The sequence below is a fragment of the Leucoraja erinacea genome, chromosome 17, assembly GCF_028641065.1.
Source record: "Leucoraja erinacea ecotype New England chromosome 17, Leri_hhj_1, whole genome shotgun sequence".
Lineage (NCBI taxonomy): Eukaryota > Metazoa > Chordata > Chondrichthyes > Rajiformes > Rajidae > Leucoraja > Leucoraja erinaceus.
The window spans coordinates 34,523,942-34,543,630 of NC_073393.1; the positions used below are offsets into that span (position 1 = coordinate 34,523,942).

Sequence of the window (19,689 nt, forward strand, 5' to 3'; positions counted from 1 at the left end):
AGATCCTTCTTCGAACTAGAAGATGTTGCAGAACTCTCGTCTGAGTGAGAAGGGAAACTTCTTCAAAATAGACATACCTTGAGGAGACGTGGGGGCAGACAAATTGCGTAGGAAGGAACTGCAGATGCTGGTGACACAAAGCTTGAGTAACTCAGCGGGACAGGCAGCATCTCTGGAGAGAAGGAATGGGTGACGTTTCGGGTCGAGACCCTTCGTCAGACTAGTCTGAAGTCTACCTGTGAGATGAAGTGGTGTGGGAAAGAACCTTTGAAACCTAGGGATGAAGCTATTGGGAACATGATCACTGGTGGGGAAACACATTGCTTTGACTCTTGTTAAATGGAATTACACGATCAAATGCTTCCAATTTGGTAGCTGCCTGTGCATCATGTTCTTTGTTGGAAATAGAAAAAAGTGTAGATATTGCCCAAATTAGGGGAATCAAGGTCCAGAGGACATGTGTTTAGATTTAGAAAAGATCTAAATAGGATAGGAATCTGAGGGATAACTTTTTCACACAAAGGGTGTCGTGTGTATGGAATGATCTGCCAGAGGAGGTAGTTGAGGCAGGGACTATACAAACGTTTAAGAAACAGTTAGATAGATATATACATGGATAGGACAGGTTTGGAGGAATATAAGCCAAACGCAGGCAGGTGGGACTAGTGTAGCTGGGACATGTTGGCCCGTGTGGGCAAGTTGGGCCGAAGGGCCTGTTTCCACGCTGTATGACTCTGTATATAACTTATACAGCAAATATTCAAACACTTTTTTAAACAACAATGTTCATAACCAAATTAATTTAATCTCTAAAGCATTAAACTGTTCGAAATTAAAAAAACAAAAAAAACAAACAGATTCTCATTCTTCTCATTGCAATACCTAAAGAGAGCCAAAAGGAACACCCAGATAGGCTGGAACAAAGTCTCCTCGATGCTGGCCAGACACTGGTCTTTGCCTGTCGCAGTGTTGAGAGGTTCAAAAGCCAGAATACACAAGGACAGTAACTTGTCTGTTAGAAAAACATGGACAAAAGTGTTAAACTAAAATAGTGCACAACTACCTGAAAATACATTATCTGACTTGCATATGATTTGTTCTGATTCTGTTCTTTTGCTCTGCTGGCAAAAAGGTACAGGAGTCGGAAAACTGTAACGTCCAGGTTCAGGAACAGCTTCTTCCCTACAGCCATCAGGCTATTAAACACAACAGCAAATATGCTCTGAACTATAACAGACTATATTATTATTGCACTATATCTGTTTATTTATTGAGTATGTGTGAATGTGTGTATATATACACACTGAGCTTTTTTTCCCCTCCTGTTATGTACTATGTTTACATATTCTGTTGTGCTACAGCAAGCAAGAATGTCATTGTCCCATCTGGGACATATGACAATAAAACACACTTGACTTGACTCTTGACTTCTTGCACTCCTGTTTTCTTGGCCATCCCGTTTCTGTTTGCTATTTTATTCAGTGAGAATGTATAATTGACTCCAATCTTTCTGGAAACTTTTGACATAGTAGATAATGTTGGCTCTGGTTATCATCTTTCAAAATTCCAGATTCTGAAATAGCTCCTGCAGATTGAAGGTAAGCAAATAGTTAAGGGGAGAAACCAAAAAACATGAATCATCAATCTGATTGGCTGGTAATTGGGAAAATACTGGAATCTCTAACGAAGGGTGCAATGTCAAGATGTTTTGAAAGAATATGATGGAGCAGAGTTAAGATGGATTTATGAAAGGGAAATCATGGTAGATGAATCTAAAGGAGATTTCTGAGGACTTATTTAGTTTAGAATTGAAGAAGAGGAACATCTGTGGATGTGGGGTGTTTGGATTTTCAAGGTTTTTTGATGTTTCACACAGAAAGTTGGCAAAGAGGATGAGAACACAGGTATTCAGGCATAAAAATATTAGCTTTTGGTGGAGAGTAACAGAGAGGAAGAATAAATGAGTTAGTTTGCCAAGCTGTGTCTGATGGTGCATCATAGGGATCAGTGCTTGGGCCCCAACTAATCACAATCTTAATTAACAAATTGGGCAAGAGGATCAAGTATAACAATACCAAATTTACTGATAGCTTGGAACTCAGTGAGCGCAAGTCACTGAAATCTAAAGTGCAGATGCAGCTGGGAATGAGGAATTTGGCATTTCTTGATAGGGATTTTAGTACAAGAATAAAAATGGTTTTCTACAGTTATATAACTCACCTGGAGAAATGTAAACAATTTTGACTTCTTTTCCTCGAGAAAGATATATTTGCTTGAGAGGAGTACAATGCAGATTGACTTGGCTGGCTTCTGGAATGGCAGGTTGGTCAAATGAAAACAATTGGGCCTCTATTCTCCAATTCAGTAGAATCGGGAGATGACCTGATTGAAAATTACCTTAGACAGGGTGTACAGGAGGATATGGGAAGCACGTTTCCGTGGAGAAGTTTACAACTGTGGAGTCGCAGTCTCAAAAAGAAAGATAACCTATTTAGGACTAAAATAAGGAGACATTTCTGACCTCAGAGAGTAGTCAATCTTTGGAATTCCAATATAACAATGAAGGAGAGCTATTATTAGTGAGCAATTAATCCAAAACCTGTATTTTTGGGTTCATGTACGTTGACACCTTGGATTGTCTGGGGCATGGGTAAGTTCTTCATCAAGTCATAGTATCATTCGGCACAGAAACAGACCCTTTGGCCCACCATCTCTAAGCTGACTCCTATCTAAACCAATTTAATTTATCAGCACTTGTCTGTGGTCCTTTGTACCTCAGAAATTATGAGCTTTCCAAATGCTTAACTGTTGTGAGAGTACCTGCCACCATCACGTTCCCAGGCAACACGTTCCAGACGCAACCATCCCCAGATCTCACCTTAAACCCATGTACTGAGGTCTTGGACAGCCCTGGCATGGATAAAGTGTTCCAATGTCTACCAACCTATTCCTCTTGCAGTTTGCTATCGCTTTATCGGCTCCCTCTCCGCCTCCTCCACCCTCGGGAAAACAAACCCAGACTGTCCAGTCTTTCATCAGAAATAAAACCTTCCATTCCAAATAATACGCTGGTGAATCTACTCTGCACCTTCTCCAGCACAGTCATGTGTTTGCCATAGTGGGGAGATCAGAAATGCACACAATATTCCATCTGTGGCCACACCAATCTTATATAAAGTTGTACCAGGACTGCGTTGTTGCAAACTTGGTCGCTGATGTTTTTCACCTTACAGAATCCATCGGGTATATCTGTTTGAGAGGCAGATGGTCACAGGAGTCTTTTGCACCACTTGTCTGCACCTACCACTCATCCACCGCTCTTCCACATGTGCAGTCGTTGCTTCCAGCGCGATCAACTTGCTAAATGTAACATCCACTATGTCCTCAGCATAACAATAGCTCTGCAGTGATTCTACCTGCAGTTCCAACTGTGCATGCAGCCAGTCAGGAGCTGCAGTGGAAAACACTTCTTGTGCACATAATCACCAGTGACATTGGATTTCCCACATATTACAGGTGGACCATTCCACAGCTCTTTCTCTCAATGGCCTTTGGCTCAGCGCTGGGTTAACCGTTGTAATAGCTCATTTTTATTCTTCATCAACATCACCAAAAGAGACTGCGCAGTTATATTGTTGGGCATAAGTATCTGTGGCAATTTTTTTAATGTATTTTGAAGTTACAACTGACACCAAGTTCTTTTCAGCTCTTATATGTACTGACTCATCTATAAATAACTAAAACTCTGATCTTGTTATCTTCTGGTTTCATGGCCTTTCTATTTGCGCAAAAATGGTTCGCGATAGCGCTACGATTTTTCGCCAGTTCACTCACCATTCTCTTGTGCTACAAGTGCACCAAGTTTTGTTCCGATCGGTTGTATTTCGTAAAAGTTAGTTAGGTTTAAAAATCTTAAAAACCGCGCGTGCACAGATCCTTCTCTTCTCCTGGGGATTACTCTCTTCCCCTGTCGCTCCCCGGGACGGTCCGCCCCTTCCTACGCCATCGCATCTTTACTGAATGGTGGATGGCCAGCGAAGGTATCCAACCGGACACAATTTTTGGAGGGACCCCAAGAAGTCCAGCCCCAAGCAGCCTAGCCCCAAGCAGCCCGGCGTCAGAGACCCGACCCAGCCCAGCCCAGCGTCGGAGACCCAGCCCAGCCCAGCGTCGGAGACCCAGCCCAGCCTGGAGTCGGAGATGTCGCCAATGTCACCAAACGGAAAGCAGAGATTCTGATCCTGGCGGAGAAGAACGACCAGCGACCAGTGCTCGCTGCGAGTCCCCATCGCAACGCCAATTCCAGCCACTACCCCTCTGGTTCTCTTCGCTGGCTCCTCCCCCCTCCCCCTTGATGCCCCCCTTTTCCCCATGGCTCTTCCCCCGTCTTTTCTCCGAGCTCACCCCCCTCTCCCACCTTGGCAGCACAACCCTCTCTCCCCACCATCCACACTTCTCTCCCCCGCACAAGCCCCTTGCCCACACACCCACCCCCCCCCACCCACCCACACACCCCGCACACTTCCCCCACAACCACCCCCCCCCCCCCCCACCCCCCCCCCCCCCCACACCCACACACCCCCCCACCCCCCCACACACCCTCCCCTCCCCCCCCACACACCCTGCTCCTGCCCACATACCCCCCACAACCCTCCCGCCCCACACACGCACCTCTCCCCCCCCCCACCCACATACACACCTCCCACCACCACACCCCCCCCCCTCCCCACACGACCCCCCCTCCCCTACACCACCCTCCCCCTCCTACACCTCCCCGTCCACACACACCCATCCTCCCCTCCGACCTCACCCCCCCTTCCCCAATGAGCCGCGCTGCGCAGTTAGGGGCTATGGATTAATGGTAGAATATTGCGTTGGGGAATGGGTTGCATTGGGGGACCAGGCCTCCTGTGTGACTGGGACCCAACGGGTACTAAATATTAAAAAAGGCAAGGGGGATTGTGGCGTAATGCTAACTAGAAAAATAAAATGCACAGCCTGTAGCATGTTCAATGCATGTTGGATAAGTGGTCAGGGATCATACTAAAAAATAGTATAAGTTTCAATTGATTCCATGTGCCCAGTGACATAGGTAAGAACTCTAAACTGTTTAACCAAAAGGGCAGGGTTCAAGCCATGCTGAATCACTCTCAAACTATCCCAATAGAGACATCATTTATATAATTTATCTAGTGTTGGTGACTAATTACATAATCTATGGAGATGGGATAGACCCCCAAATTGAAGGACTAGTTTGTGAAGACAGGATAAAGTTGGTATTAATAAACGTGATATAAAGACAACTGAGTTATGATTTTAGAAGGATATTATGATGGTGAATAGTAGAGAAAAACAAAATTATTTTAAACAAGGTGAGTACAGCAACAGAATACAGGTCCCATGTATGGGCAGGTTGTTCTCCACATCATAGAGAGATGAATATGAGTATAATCGGCACAGTACTGGAATCATTTAAGAAATAATTGATGACAAGGTGAGGGACGAATAACTAAACACTCCATATACAGTAGACTAATGGTGCTAACAGTCTTCTTCATTCAGTTTACCAGGTGAAGATATAATTTTTTTGATTTACAAACCCGAAAGTGCACTGACACCTAGTGGTTGTCTTATTCCCCATATTTACGTGTTCCTCAGGCTACCTCGTATACGCTCTACACTATTGAATGGGGCTTTTAATAAAACTGCTCATAACAAACTCACCCTGAGAAATCCAAGTTTACTTTGAAGATAAAATAATTTAGTTTACATTCTAATCTATCCTTTAATGCAAGATTACCACCCATTATTCAAACGTCAGCATAAAACCAAAAGAGATGCAATGTCTATGTACTGAGTTTATGTAAATCATTAACATTTCTTGCCAACAGGATCTCAACCAAAAGTAATATTAGTTAGTTACATGTTTCTAACGAATGGCAATATCAGACCCACTAACTTAACAATGTTTACACAGTAAGCTGAAACAAACATATAATCGGCTAAATTATAAAATTAGTATTTTAAGTACATAAAACATGAAACAATTAGAACCCCATTAAAATGCATAGCTAGGAACTGCAGATGTTGGTTTAAAGCGAAGATAGACACAAAAAGGTGGAGTAAAGGGGCTGTCCCACTTGGGCAACCTAATTGATGAGTTTGGAAGAGTTTGGAAAAAATGACCTCCTTCGACTATGTTGAAGACCAGCTACGACTAACTTCGGGAAAATTGGACCCCGAATAGTGGAGAGTGGAGCCGACCTCCTTCGATTTCCTTCGACCTCCCTTCGACTATGATGAAGACCATCTATGACTACCTTTGATTACCCTCGACTACCTATGACTAACATGCCGACCTACTACGACCTACTATTACTAAGCCTACGACTAAAAAAAGTATTGATATTTTACCTGGCGACCTTTTTTTACTAGCGGGCATTTTTCAGCATATTGAAAAACACGCAGCGTCCTAGCAGAGGCCTTGTGTATACGGAGACCACACTCGCGCATGAAGGAGAGTTACGAAGACCTCCTACATCCTCGTGTCGACCACGCTGCGAGTATGAGTCGAGAGCAAACTCGCCAGAACTCGCGGATTAGGTTGCCCAAGTGGGACAGGCCCTTAACATCAGTGGATCAGACTGCATCTCTGGAGAAAAGGAATATGTGACATAGAAACATAGAAAATAGGTGCAGGAAGAGGCCATTCGGCCTTTTGAGCCAGCACCGCCATTCATTGTGATCACGGCTGATCGGCCCCAATCAATAACCCGTGCCTGCCTTCTCCTCATATCCCTTGATTCCACTAGCCCCTGGAGCTCTATCTAACTCTCTCTTAAATCCATCCAGTGACTTGGCCTCCACTGCCCTCTGTGGCAGGGAATTCCACAAATTCACAACTCTCTGGATGAAAAAGTTTCTTATCACCTCAGTCTTAAATGGCTTCCCCTTTATTCTAAGTGTGATCCCTGGTTCTGGACTCGCCCAACATTGGGAACATTTTTCCTGCATCTAACTTGTCCAGTCCTTTTATAATTTGATATGTTTCTATAAGATCCCCCCATGTTGACCCCCCCCCCCAGGTGACGTTTTGGGTCGAGACCCTTCTTCAGACGGGAGAGTCAGGGGAATAAAATTGACTGTCCAGTCTGAAGAAGGGTCTTGACCCGAAACGTCACCTATTCCTTTTCTCCAGAGATGCTGTCTGACCCGCTGAGTAATTACAGCTTTTTGTGTCTATCTCCCGTTATACCGCACATTCTTTTGGGGAAACGTGGCCAGAAGAATGTTATAGCTCCAGGTAATTTCTGAATAATTGCTTTTGTGGCATATACTGGCTGTGCAGTTACAGCATGAGATGGCTGCAATGGCACCAGAAGTCTGCACAAATTTCAGTAATGACTGGGAAAAGGTGGAGAATATAAATGAGACAATGGACAGGAAGGAGAAGGAGAAACCAAAAGTATAAAATCCATTATAATTTTCCAAACTTTGGGATGCCACAAAATCCCTTATAGTCAACATATTTGTCATAAAGGTATGCCTCAGAAGTGAAAATAAAAGAAACTATTGAAATGTTAACTGACAGATTTGAGCGAATGACAGGAAACATAGAAACATAGGTGCAGGAGGATGCCATTCGGCCCTTCGAGCCAGCACCGCCATTCATTGTGATCATGGCTGATCGTCCCCTATCAATAACCCGTGCCTGCCTTCTCCCCATATCCCTTGACTCCACTAGCCCCTAGAAACGATTGCTGCTCATCTGGAATAACACCAATTAATCTTTTTCATTAGCTTCAGTTTTATTTCATGTCACGATGCCACTTCCAGCATCACTTTAGATGATCTGTTCTGAGCCCTGGAGTGGGGTTTGACCTGTATGAATAGTCTCCAGCAGGCAACGATGGGTCTGGAGACGGGTGGTGCATTGAGATGTGACGACGTCAAAAGCGTTCAGGATGGGAGCCTGGGAGAAGGATGAGAAGATCCCCTTTACAGGCCTGGAGGAACACTCCACCTCGAGCAGGTTTAAAGAAATATAAAACAAGTCTCGGGTTGTTTCTGCTCAAGAAAACAATTAATGACATTATTTCTCAATAGTGGCACCAATACAGCTCCCTCACATAGGGGTTTGATTAAATCACTCGCGACATTTCCTGGAATTATTTGCTCAAGGTAGGTTAAAAACACAACTAAGTTATGACCTTATGATAAGGCACATTCCAATTCTGTGAGATTGGGGGAGGGGGGGGTGGGGCTTAAAATCATTGCCAAGGTTTGCTACAATCCAACAATATTTTGATACTGTGCTGATGTAAACCCAGTGTGGTAACAAAGCGATGATACATACCTGTATAATTCAGAAGCATAACCCAAAGCGACTTTTCTCAAACTGACCCACAAATCCCTTCTCTAAAGCATGCATTGTGAAAGTCAAGAAATGATTGAGTATATTACCTATTGAATTATGCACATCAGTAACAATATCCTTCAGGTGATTTTGCAGTTCAATATCTTCCATTTGATGATGTTCAGTATTGGTCAGTAGTGTTGAGTTGTCTCTATCGTTTCCCGGTTGTGGCTCAAACTTTGTTACGTAGTGTTCCAAATCTTCAAAAGGGCTATTCTTGTCAACCATTGGATCTGTCCCATCAGTCGCTGCTGGGTTGATCTGTCGACCTGCAGCATCTTCTCCTTGTCCACTCTGACTGCTAGTATCTGAGGTTGCGTTACCATGTTCAATTAATGCCACTGTGCTGACAGAGGAACTGTGTCTTAATTCACCAGAATTTAATTTATTCTGATCTTGAATAGAGCCCAAACAACACGCACTTTTCGAAGACTTTAATCTGCTGCCTCTGTTAAATGAGGATGCTACATCCGTCTTCAGTGGACACTGGGCATGGAAGGAGTACAATGCAGTACCTGGACACAGTTCAGTAATGCCCGCCAGATCTGAAAACTGTGACTTCACAATCGGGTAGAGCTTGCTGTAAATCCTGCACTGTAGCTTCTTCAGTAGTTGTGCGATTGGATGCTCTGAACAGCTGCAGAATGGAATTTATTGACCAAATTAATTAATTAATTTCTAGCTCGTCGTAAGGAGAATAAAACTCTGGCCTTTGTCCAACCATCTGCCTATCAACTCCAACTCCCTGCAAGCCCCCCTCCCCTTGCCTATGTTCCCCTATTATCTACCATGCTTTGTCCTGCCCCTCCTCTATTCTAGATGTATGCCTCCCCCACAATCAGTTTGAAGAAAAGTCCTGGCCTGAAACATCATCTATCCATGTGCTCCAGGGATGTTGCCTGACCCACTGAGTTACTCCAGCACTTTGTGTCTTTAAAAAAAAAACCCCAGAACAAATGACTAATTTATGTTCCATGTTTTGCCATATAAATCCCACATCTCAAAACCCTGCAGATCTTTATTCAAAAGCAACTATATCAAAAGACAAAAATAATCAAATTAATAATAGTGTATGGAAGTAATTTAAACAAAAGTGATTGCCATATGAGGAGAGATTGAATGGAATAGGTGTCTATTCACTAGAATTCAGAAGAGTGAGGTGTAACATACTGAAACATACAAAATTATTATAGAGCTCGACAAAGTGGAAACAGAGAGGATGTTTCAGTTTGGTGGGAATTCGAGAAGTCAGGGTCAGTGTCTCAAAATAAAGCAAGCCATTTAGAAATGAAACAAGGAGAAATTTCTTCACTCGCAGGATGTTTAACCTTTTGAATTATTTACTCATACGGTCATGTGATTGGAGCAGAATTAGGCCATTCGGCCCATCAAGTCTACTCTGCATTACTCTGCATTACTCTAAATGCATTTCGTTGTCTCTGTACTGTACACTCAATGACAATTAAAATTGAATCTGAATCTGAATCTCTGCCATTCACTCATGGCTGATCTATGTCTCCCTGCTAACCCCATTCTCCTGTCTTCTCCCCAAAACCCAACACCCATATTAATCAACAATCTATTTATCTAAAAAGATCCATTGTCTTGGCCACTACAGCCTTCTGTGGCAAAGAATACCACAGATTCACCACCTTCTAACTAAAGAAATTCCTAATTTCCTTCCTAAAGGAACGGCCTTTAATTCTGAGGCTATGACCTCTGGTTCTAGACTCTCCCATTGGTGGAAACATCCTTTCCACATCCACTTTATCCAAACCTTTCATTATTCGCAACTTGAATATTCACTGTTCAAGTTGGCTGAGGAGGTCAGTTATTGATTACGTTCAAAACAAAGATCAAGATTTTGGGATATTAGAGGAATTAAGAGATGGGATAGGGCAGGAAAATAGGGCCAAGTAGCAGAAACAACAAGATCCTATTAAATGGCAAAGCAAGGTTAACATGTTGGATGGCCGTACACCACTTCTATTTATTATACCTTATTATACCTTTAATCTACTCAAATGAGGGCAACCCCTAATTCTCCAGTCTAATGTTATGCATCTCCCTTTTGCACGAAAGTCCATCTTTCCTGTAATCATGCTTGTAAATCCCTTCTGCATCCTCTGTCAGACATTCAAATCCTCCCTTAAGTGTGGCTGTGAATTATTTGGGATCATCTTACTGCAATTTTGTTATCAATAAATAAACTGAAGACAACTGAAACGAGAAAACTTGAACAGTTACAGGTGAATAAAAGGGCAAAAAATAACCAGTCTTAAAAGTTAGAACTAAACAGTTTGAAATGTCTAACAAGTCTAACTAATAGTATAAATTTCCAGCTTTCGTACAAATGATAAATAATTTCCGTGAGGCAAGAAGGATCCATTATTAATAAAAGGTACACAAAATTGCTGGAGAAACTCAGCGGGTGCAGCATCATCTATGGAGCGAAGGAAATAGGCGACGTTTCGGACCGAAAACAGTACCAACATATTAGATAATTTCCATTGACATAATTTCTTGGTATTCCAAGGAAAACTGCAAAGGGAGGAGGAGGAGCCCGAGGAAATCGGGCAGATAGGAGGGTGGGAGAACCAGCTAGAGGGTAGAATGGTGGAGGGAGCGTGCAAAGATAGTTTAAAGGGAGAACTCCCCCAAGCATTCTTCCTCTGATTTTTTTTTATTGCATTAAATTTGGTCCCCAGTGGATTATGTGATGTGCTGTTTTCTGTTCTTTGAATCTTCAACAATCAAATATCTGTTGCTCACTCTGGCAATGGAGGAGTGTTTTGGACAGAGAGGTCGGATTTGGTGTGGGAGGGGGAGTTGAAGTGCTGAGCCACCGGGTAGTCAGACGGTTGTTTATTGCGGACTGAGCGGAGGTGTTCGGCGAAACGACGCCCGACCTACGCTAGGTCAAAATTGTAAATCAGTTGACACCTAGGGCAGAGGATGTATAGTTACAAGGTTGGAGGAGATGCAAATAAGTGAACCTTTGTCGCACCTGGAACGATTGCTTGGGTCCTTGAATGGAGTCGAGGGGGGAGGTGAAGGGACAGGTGTTGCATTTCTTGCGGTTGCAGCGGAAAGTACCCGGGGAGGGGGTGGTGCGGGAGGGAAGGGAAGAATTGACAAGGGAGTTGCGGAGGGAGCGGTCTTTGCGGAAGGCAGACATGGGGGGGAGATGGGAAGATGTGGCGAGTGGTGGGGTCACGTTGGAGGTGGCGGAAATGGCAGAGGATTATTAATAACCTGTGGCAAGGATAATCCCCTAAAAATAAGTCCATTGTTGAAGTGGAGGCAAATATTTATTTTTAAGAGGGTGTGGTAACAATTTCTTAAATTGAAGGATATGTATAAATAGTACCAACATGTTAGATAATTTCCATTGACATAATTTCTTGGTATTCCACAGGAAAACTGCAAAGCCGATCACTAGAATTTTCAACTGAAATCAAGTTTCATGGGGCAAGATAAAACTTGCTCGAACCTCATGCAAAACAGTAGAATGCGTGGTGGGAGCGTGCTAGGATAAAGTTTAAAAGAACTCCCCCAAGCATTCTTCCTCTGATTTTTTAATTGCATTAAATTTGACAGTTCTGTCAGTGGATTATGTAGTCATGATGCTAAACTTTTCTGTTCTTTGAAATCTTCAACAAACAAATATCTGATGTGTGTGAATGTTTATGCTTGTAGTTGTGTTTTGGCATGTGTATGTGCTTGTGTGTGGCGGGGGCATGATTGGATACAGGGAGTGGGTGTAGGAAGACGGAATTGTTATCTTTAAATCAACTGATTGGAATTTTACAAGGAATGACATTTGCGACATGCTAGGTCAAAATTTGTAATGAGTTTGCAAACAATTATGCATCACAAACTCCCCATGTTACAAATTGAAAGTAATGAATTAGTAAATAAGTGTATTTTTTCAAGATTACAGCAATTTATGAAGTGTTTCAATCAACATTCAAAAGCATGAGAATAAACCAATTCAAAAAAGAAAAAGAAAGTAGCAATTTTCACATCACAGATCAGATTTTAAACCAACATGAAGAAACAAGGAACTGCAGATGCTGCTTTGCAAATGAAGACACAAAGTGCTGGAGTAACTCAATGGGTTAGGCTGGGTCATGGAGAACATGGATAGGTGACCCGAAAAGTGACCCATCCATGTTCTCCTGAGATGCTGCCTGAACTACTGAGTTACTCCAGCACTCTGTGTGTTCTCTGTGATTTAAATTGCTGAGCATTTACAGCATTCCCCTTCGGAAAACTGCAGGAAAGAAGAACAGTCACGGAACTCATCTTACCAAGTCTGCAATGCTCCCTTCCACTCGCAACTTTGGAAATGTTTACTGTTTATAGAAATAAATTACAGTCCTAATCTTCCATGGGAGTGAGAATAACATCACAGTTATCTGTCTGCAATATTTCCATTACTTGTTAAACAAAAAATAAAAATCTCTCCAAACCTCAGTATTTGCGATACAAGACCTGCCACCAGCACGAGATCATTAGGTTGTGATCTCAATCTCATTTTCCATTGTTTGGGCCACTCCTATAATACAAATAAAACATATTTAATACAATTGCCAATGGCTGTGGATAGTTTATTTAAAATACAAACATTGCAATTAACATATAATTGTGCAGAGAAAAAAAATAATGTAATGTATGAAAAGTTACTTTCCCAAGGTCTTGGTTAAAATCAAGTGTTTAGGTTACCTATTTAAGGAGACCATGGTGCCCTACAATGTGCACGTTTAAACAGATAACAATTCCATATTTGTTCACTGATTGTTCATGTTCATCAGTCAATGAAACAGTTCCTTGTTCATCAGTCAATGCAAGTAAACATGCGGGTACAGCAGGCAGTGAAGAAAGCGAATGGCATTTTGGCCTTCATAACAAGGAGATGAGTATAGGAGCAAAGAGATCCTTCTGGAGTTGTACAGGGCCCTAGTGAGACCACACCAGGAGTATTGTGTGCAGTTTTGGTCTCCAAATTTGAGGAAGGACATTCTTGCTATTGAAGGAGTGCAGCGTAGGTTCACAAGGCTAATTCCTGAGATGGCGGGACTGTCATATGCTGAGTGAATGGAACGGCTGGGCTTGTATACTCTGGAATTTAGAAGGATGAGAGGAGATCTTATTGAAACATATACGATTATTAATGGTTTGGACACTCTAGAGGCAATAAACATGTACCCGATGTTGGGGAAGTCCACAACCAGGGGCCACAGATTAAGAATAAGGGGTAAGCCATTTAGAAAGGAGATCAGGAAACACTTTTTCACACAAAAAGTCGTGAGTCTGTGGAACTCTCTGCCTCAGAGGGCGGTGGAGGCCGGTTCTCTGGATACTTTCAAGAGAGAGCTAGATAGGGCTCTTTAAGATAGCGGAGTCAGGGGATATGGGGAGAAGGCAGGAACGGGGTTCTGATTGGGGATGATCAGCCATGATCACATTGAATGGCAGTGCTGGCTTGAAGGGCCGTTTGGCCTACTCCTGCACCTATTGCCTATTGCTGAAATGATACACGCATAGTCATGTTAAAAAGGGATCCAGAAGGAGAAGCACGACATGAGACTCTCACTTTTCAAATGGTAATTTTTGCTTGGTTTAGGGGAACATGAACCATCAACACTTATTTTGTATCAGTGCATTAAAACATTGGCAATTTATTTTCTATTGACACTTACATGGTCCTGCTCAAACTCTAAAATGCTCGCGTACACATTTCTCTGCTCCTCCTTCTCAGGGGTCAATATGGTGCTGTTTGAAAACCTCCTTAAAAGCAAACAAAAGCGTGAGCTGTGATCTCTCTCTATTCGCAACATGGCACACAGAACCATCATTTTTTGTTCAAAAAATCCCACTTAACTAAACTGATTCAATGGTTCATCGGTACTGTACTGTAATGTATACCACCTACAGTGGCATTCTGTTTTGCCTACAGTTCAGTGACAATCCTGCTGCACATTCGGCACAGTCATATTAAGTGTAAGAGTGTAAGGTGGTAGACCACACTGAGTCCATACACATGATCTGCCATGTTTTAGATGCCATCTGAAGGCCTATCATTGAAAATAAAAATCATCAAACGATTTGATAAAACAAATGCCAACTTTGCAATCTTGACACTTAAGCTTTAAGGATCACTAAACCAACGTGTTATTCGGTTGGATTTCACCATCAGTAGCAAACGAATAATATATTATATTTACACAGCTTTGGGCAATTTATTTTAGGAATTTGCTCAAGAATTTATTGTGAGGTGCACAGCACTTCAACAAGAAATTGGGAAACTAGAGCTTGAATAAAATGGACAAGTAACAGTGCATCTCCTTTACCAAATAAACAGAAGGATCATTAATGAGTCTGAAGAAGAAAGCACATTAAAATATTCTGCCAAATTGTGTTCAAAGCAAAATTAACAAAGGAAAGCAAGGGTTCACAAAAGGACACAAAGTGCTGGAATAACACATCGTGTTAGGCAGCATCCCTGGAGAACGTGGATTGATGCTGTTTTGGGTTGAGACCTTTCTTCAGGCTAACTGCAGGAGGCAGGGGGGGAAGAAAGCTGGAAAAGGGGAAAGCTAGAAAACAGGAGAAGCAGGATAAAGTGGGTCAACACAGTCAAGTGGGGAGGGTTTGAAAGGCAGATGATCAGAACAAAGGCCAGAGATAAGAAAGAATGGTGTGAAGCAGGTTTGAAGAAATGCAGATTGTAAATCCAGAGCTAGGAAAGTGGTGTTGGGTTGCAGGCGAGAAATTGGCAGGAGTCCAGGAGGGGGACACAGAGGTCGGGGAAAGAAGGGGGGGTTGTTGCAGCAAAAGGTGGGGGAGGAGTTACCCAAAATTGGAGTGTTCATTGTCCATACTGTTGGGTTGTAAGCTCCCCAAACAGCATATGAGGTGCTGTTCCTCCAGCTTGCATGTGGCCACAAAAAGGCAAAGGAAGAGGCCCAGGATAAAAAAAGTCAGTGTGGGAATGGGAAATGGCAGTTAAAGTGGTTAGCATCTGGGAGATTCAGTCGGCCTTGTCAAACCAAACGCAAATGTTCAGCGAAACGATCGCCTAATCTACGCTTGGTCTTGCTGATGTACAGGAGGCCACATCTGGTACACTGGATGCAGTAGATAAGGTTCGAGGCAGTGTACGTGACATATGAAAAGGGGATATCTCGGAGGACCTAGAATGGAAAGACTAAGGAAAGAGGGCATCCCAGATGTCAGCCAGAGTGTTCAGAGAGTATAAACATGTAAATTCACCAAGCTGAAAATGTGAAGGAGAGAGTCGGCCCTTGCAAAGTTGGGCTGGGTTGTGCTAAAAGTAAGCCGACATTTTTATGGAGAACTGCCAACCAAATGTAGAGCAACGTCAGCATTTTTTTCTGTTTCCATGCCTGTACATTGCAACACAGCAAACAGGAATATCACATGCAAACGCATCTGACCTCCTGCACTGTCACTGTTCTCAGCATTTATACAGGTTTAAGCGACAGGACTAAAGTCATTTTGTCTCTGAAGCTAGTTTTTGTTTTGTTTTAATCAACCTTAATTTCTTTAACAAGCCAGTTTCCAAATACGGTACAGGAGAGAGGCTGGTTGCATCACTGCCTGGTTCGGCAAATTGAATGCCCAGTATCGCAGGAGATTACAAAGAGTGGTGAACACTGCTACTAGTCAAAATGGCAGCCAGCATTAAAGACCAACACCACGCTGGCCACACTCTCATTTCACTCCTACCATCGGGAAGAAAGTATCAGAGTCTGAATAATGTGACGTCAGGAATCAGGAACTGCTTCTTCCCAACAACCACCAGGATATTGAACACTACAAAGTCCAACTGAACTCCGAGCTATGAGTTGTCTTGGCTACACCGGGGACTTTAAGCTTTATTTTGTTCCGTACTATCTTGGGTTTTTATTATTTATTGAGATTCTTTTTTGTTTGTTTATGATGTCATCTATGTGTTTACTGTGTTTACAAACCTGCTGTGCTGCAGCAAGTAAGAATTGCACTGTTGTGTTTCAATCCGTATGACGATTAAGCACTCTTGAAGTAAATATATTTATTTTAAAATGCTACTTTCACTATTTAAAGTAATTAAAAAAAAAATTCAAATCAAATTCAAATATTATTATGTTTCTCATTGAAGGGCCTCAGATCCACTGATACAGCAGTAGATACCAAAAGAGAACTGGTCTGATTTGAAACCTCCAACAGTGAGATTTGGAGCTTGATTTGAGTCACAGGGCTGGAAAAGATTAGTGTGACTTTGAAAATAGTGTAAGGGTAAAATCAGCTTATGCAATCTAGCCAATGTATATTCAGTGCTACATAATTAAGTCTGCTGTTAAAAGTTTCATTTTGATGGAATGGACTCGCCTCAAAGGTTTTCTGGTGCGTTTGTGAATCTGTGGAATTCATTGCCATGGTCGTCAGTGGAGGCCAAGTGATTGGGCATTTTCAAGGCAGAGAGTGGCAGATTCTTAATCAGTATGCGTGTCAAGCGTATGGGGAGAAGGCAGAAGATTGGGGTCGAGAGGGGGAAAGATAGATCCGCCATGATTGAATGGCGGAGTAGACTCGACGGGCTGAATGGCCTACTTTGGCTCCTATGACATGAATTGATGAAGAGAAGATTATTACCACTGTCCTGGCTTGGGTTCCCCTAGGGAACGTGGACACAGACATGGTTCATGGAGGGTTTGTTCCCTCCCTAGTGTTGGAGCCGAGGATTTAACTGCATTTGTGGATTTCAGAGGATATGTTAACTGATTTTTCAGACTAAAATGAAGGGACACAGACTTAGTTGAGCAAGCACACGTGGAGGTGGAGAAGATGAGATAAGCAATCTGTTTTGTTTGTCACCTGTTGGCTTCTTCTTGAAGTCTCAGCCGTCGTTCTTCCATCTTTCTTTGCAGCTGTATATGGTTTTGTTATGGATATTTGCTTCCTTTCCTTGATTTTACAACTGCATTTCCAGAACTTTTAAATGCAGAACATAATAATGAAAAACACCTTCTATTCTTTAATAAACAACCCAAAACATCACAGCACTATCACTCAGTCTGGAAAATAATTTTAAAAGTAGTTGAGAAATTAACGGAACATTTTCATATCTGATAAAGTTTGTTTTCTTCAATGATTTTGCCCTTCCAAAGGCAGATCCAAAGTAAAACTCTATGTTTGCACATTTGACATGCTAAATTAAAAATAGATTCTTATACAATGCTGACTTTTCAATTACACTTCAGAGGGATTTCTACATTAAGGAATCTTTCCCTCTTTCCTTCGGGGCTGTAAAGTACAGATAAAGGAAGGGGTAAGACCATGAATTGATTTGAGCAGGAGAATGTGTATTTTAATATTGGAGATGATTCAAATATAGTTCTACGTAGAACACAGAACGGTACAGCAACAGGAACAGGCACTATGGCCTACAATGTCTGTGCCAAACATAATGCCAAATGAAACTAATATCCTTTGACTGTAGACAATCTAAATCCTTCCATTCGCTGCATATCCATGTGCCTCTCCAAAAGCCTCTTAAACCCCTTGCAGCATGTTTTGGGCACCAATGTTCAGAGGGTATTTCTCCATGCAGATTTGTCAGTGATAACATCAAAAAGTGCACGATGATACAAACGAAACAGACCTATCCAAAATATCTCTGGTAATTGTCTGTTCTGAAGAGAGTCTCTGCAATGAAAGGATACCGCTGCCTGCCTTGCCTGTCCAATGATCAGGTTTTCCATCATCTGCCGCTGGAGAGATAAGGTCTGTAAACAAGAACAAGTTTTGGCAAGAAAACTCTTAAAAAACATCTCTGCTTTGTTGGTTATACAAAGTTTAAAGCAAACTGTAATTGTATCTGTGAGGGTGTCAGGAGGTATCAGCTTTCTATCTCACTATGTTTGCAGGTTTCAGTTACACTTCTACCTTGTTTTAAGTTCCAGATTCTTTACACTTCTATTTCATATTCTGATTTGAAGTAAAAGTTTTTCTCAAAGGTCGTGCAACCTTAGATCCACTGCCCTGCCCAAATTCATAAACACAACAATTACATTTTTTTTCCATTATTTTGTCTTTTTGCCTTGGAGTTCCAAAAGATTAAAATCCACTTTTAAAAATAGCATGACAGAAAGATACAAAATTATCCCAATATACTTTTCATTGGACATTGCCTTGATCATTCATTATTTTGAAATCTTGCATAAAAACCTTGTGAAGTTACAGTCCAAAAGATTGACCCAAATTCAGAATGCCTATTACAATTATTTTAATATTTAGTGAGGAAGAATATTGCTGCCAATTCAAAACCGTGCATTGAGTGGACTGAGGTTGAGCAAAAATGTATTGAATATATTTCTATCGAGTATGCGACCTTTTGTAATCTTACAGCAAATGAGATATGATGCTTTAAGTTGAATCAACAAAGTCGAATGAAATTGCAGAAACAAAGAAAGGAATTGCAATTACAGAGGCAATAGCAAGATACAGTAAAGTGATGAAATCTATTAACTAATGTAACTCGGTAAATGACAGCATTTTAGTACAGCGATCTAACCAAGCATCATTGGCGATTAAAAAGATGGTTCACCATCAAAGACTTCAACTAAGGGCGAGCATCTGTCTATGTTAATTGAATGAACAATCAATAGCCGTCGGACAGAATTTATGCTCAACAGAAACTAGGGTCTGGTCTTGCTCAAAGTAAAAAAAGATGGCACAGATTAGCGAAGATTAAAATGCTGGGTCTTACAGGTGTTTTGGGAATCAAGGTGGCCATCTTCTAATAGATCATTATTTTTATAATAAATTGCTAACGCATGCTTTAAGAGATCCGTAGCTCAGTGCAATATTTGAATCTTCTTCATAGTCTCAACTTTTTTCTATAGTCTTTTGCTTTTGCTTTATCCTCAGAAGACAACTAAAATTCATCCACATCCTTCAGTTAAAAACAAGAAAGCTCTCAAGAACCATTGAGTCAATTTAAAATTTTCCATTCATAAAATTATTTCATAAAAAGCATCCAGACCATTTATAACCTAATTACAACAAAATTAATCAGTATTGACATCTTGCAGTAACCAGTCTAAAATGCTTTGCCTGATTAGTTCATATTTTACTAGTTTAAATGTTGTTTTAATACCAGACATCCAACGATCCACATATCATGTTCAAATTTTAGAAAATATCAAAATGTTAAGATTCATTTAATGCAATCTGAAAAAAGCAAACAGTTCTAATTATAGACA

The 19,689-nt window shown here is 41.6% G+C and overlaps 1 protein-coding gene across 1 annotated transcript in view; it reads right to left on the reverse strand.

Moving 5' to 3' along the window:
• Nucleotides 1–19,689, reverse strand: part of vps9d1 (VPS9 domain containing 1) — a 75,574-nt gene that overhangs the window by 39,259 nt on the left and 16,626 nt on the right. The window contains exons 6-11 of the mRNA XM_055648955.1: nucleotides 18,148–18,210; nucleotides 17,300–17,352; nucleotides 14,122–14,209; nucleotides 12,892–12,977; nucleotides 8,464–9,053; nucleotides 883–1,012 (exon numbers count right to left, since the gene is read on the reverse strand). Of these exons, the coding sequence (XP_055504930.1) occupies nucleotides 883–1,012; nucleotides 8,464–9,053; nucleotides 12,892–12,977; nucleotides 14,122–14,209; nucleotides 17,300–17,352; nucleotides 18,148–18,210 (1,010 nt within the window). The remainder of the gene's footprint in view (nucleotides 1–882; nucleotides 1,013–8,463; nucleotides 9,054–12,891; nucleotides 12,978–14,121; nucleotides 14,210–17,299; nucleotides 17,353–18,147; nucleotides 18,211–19,689) is intronic.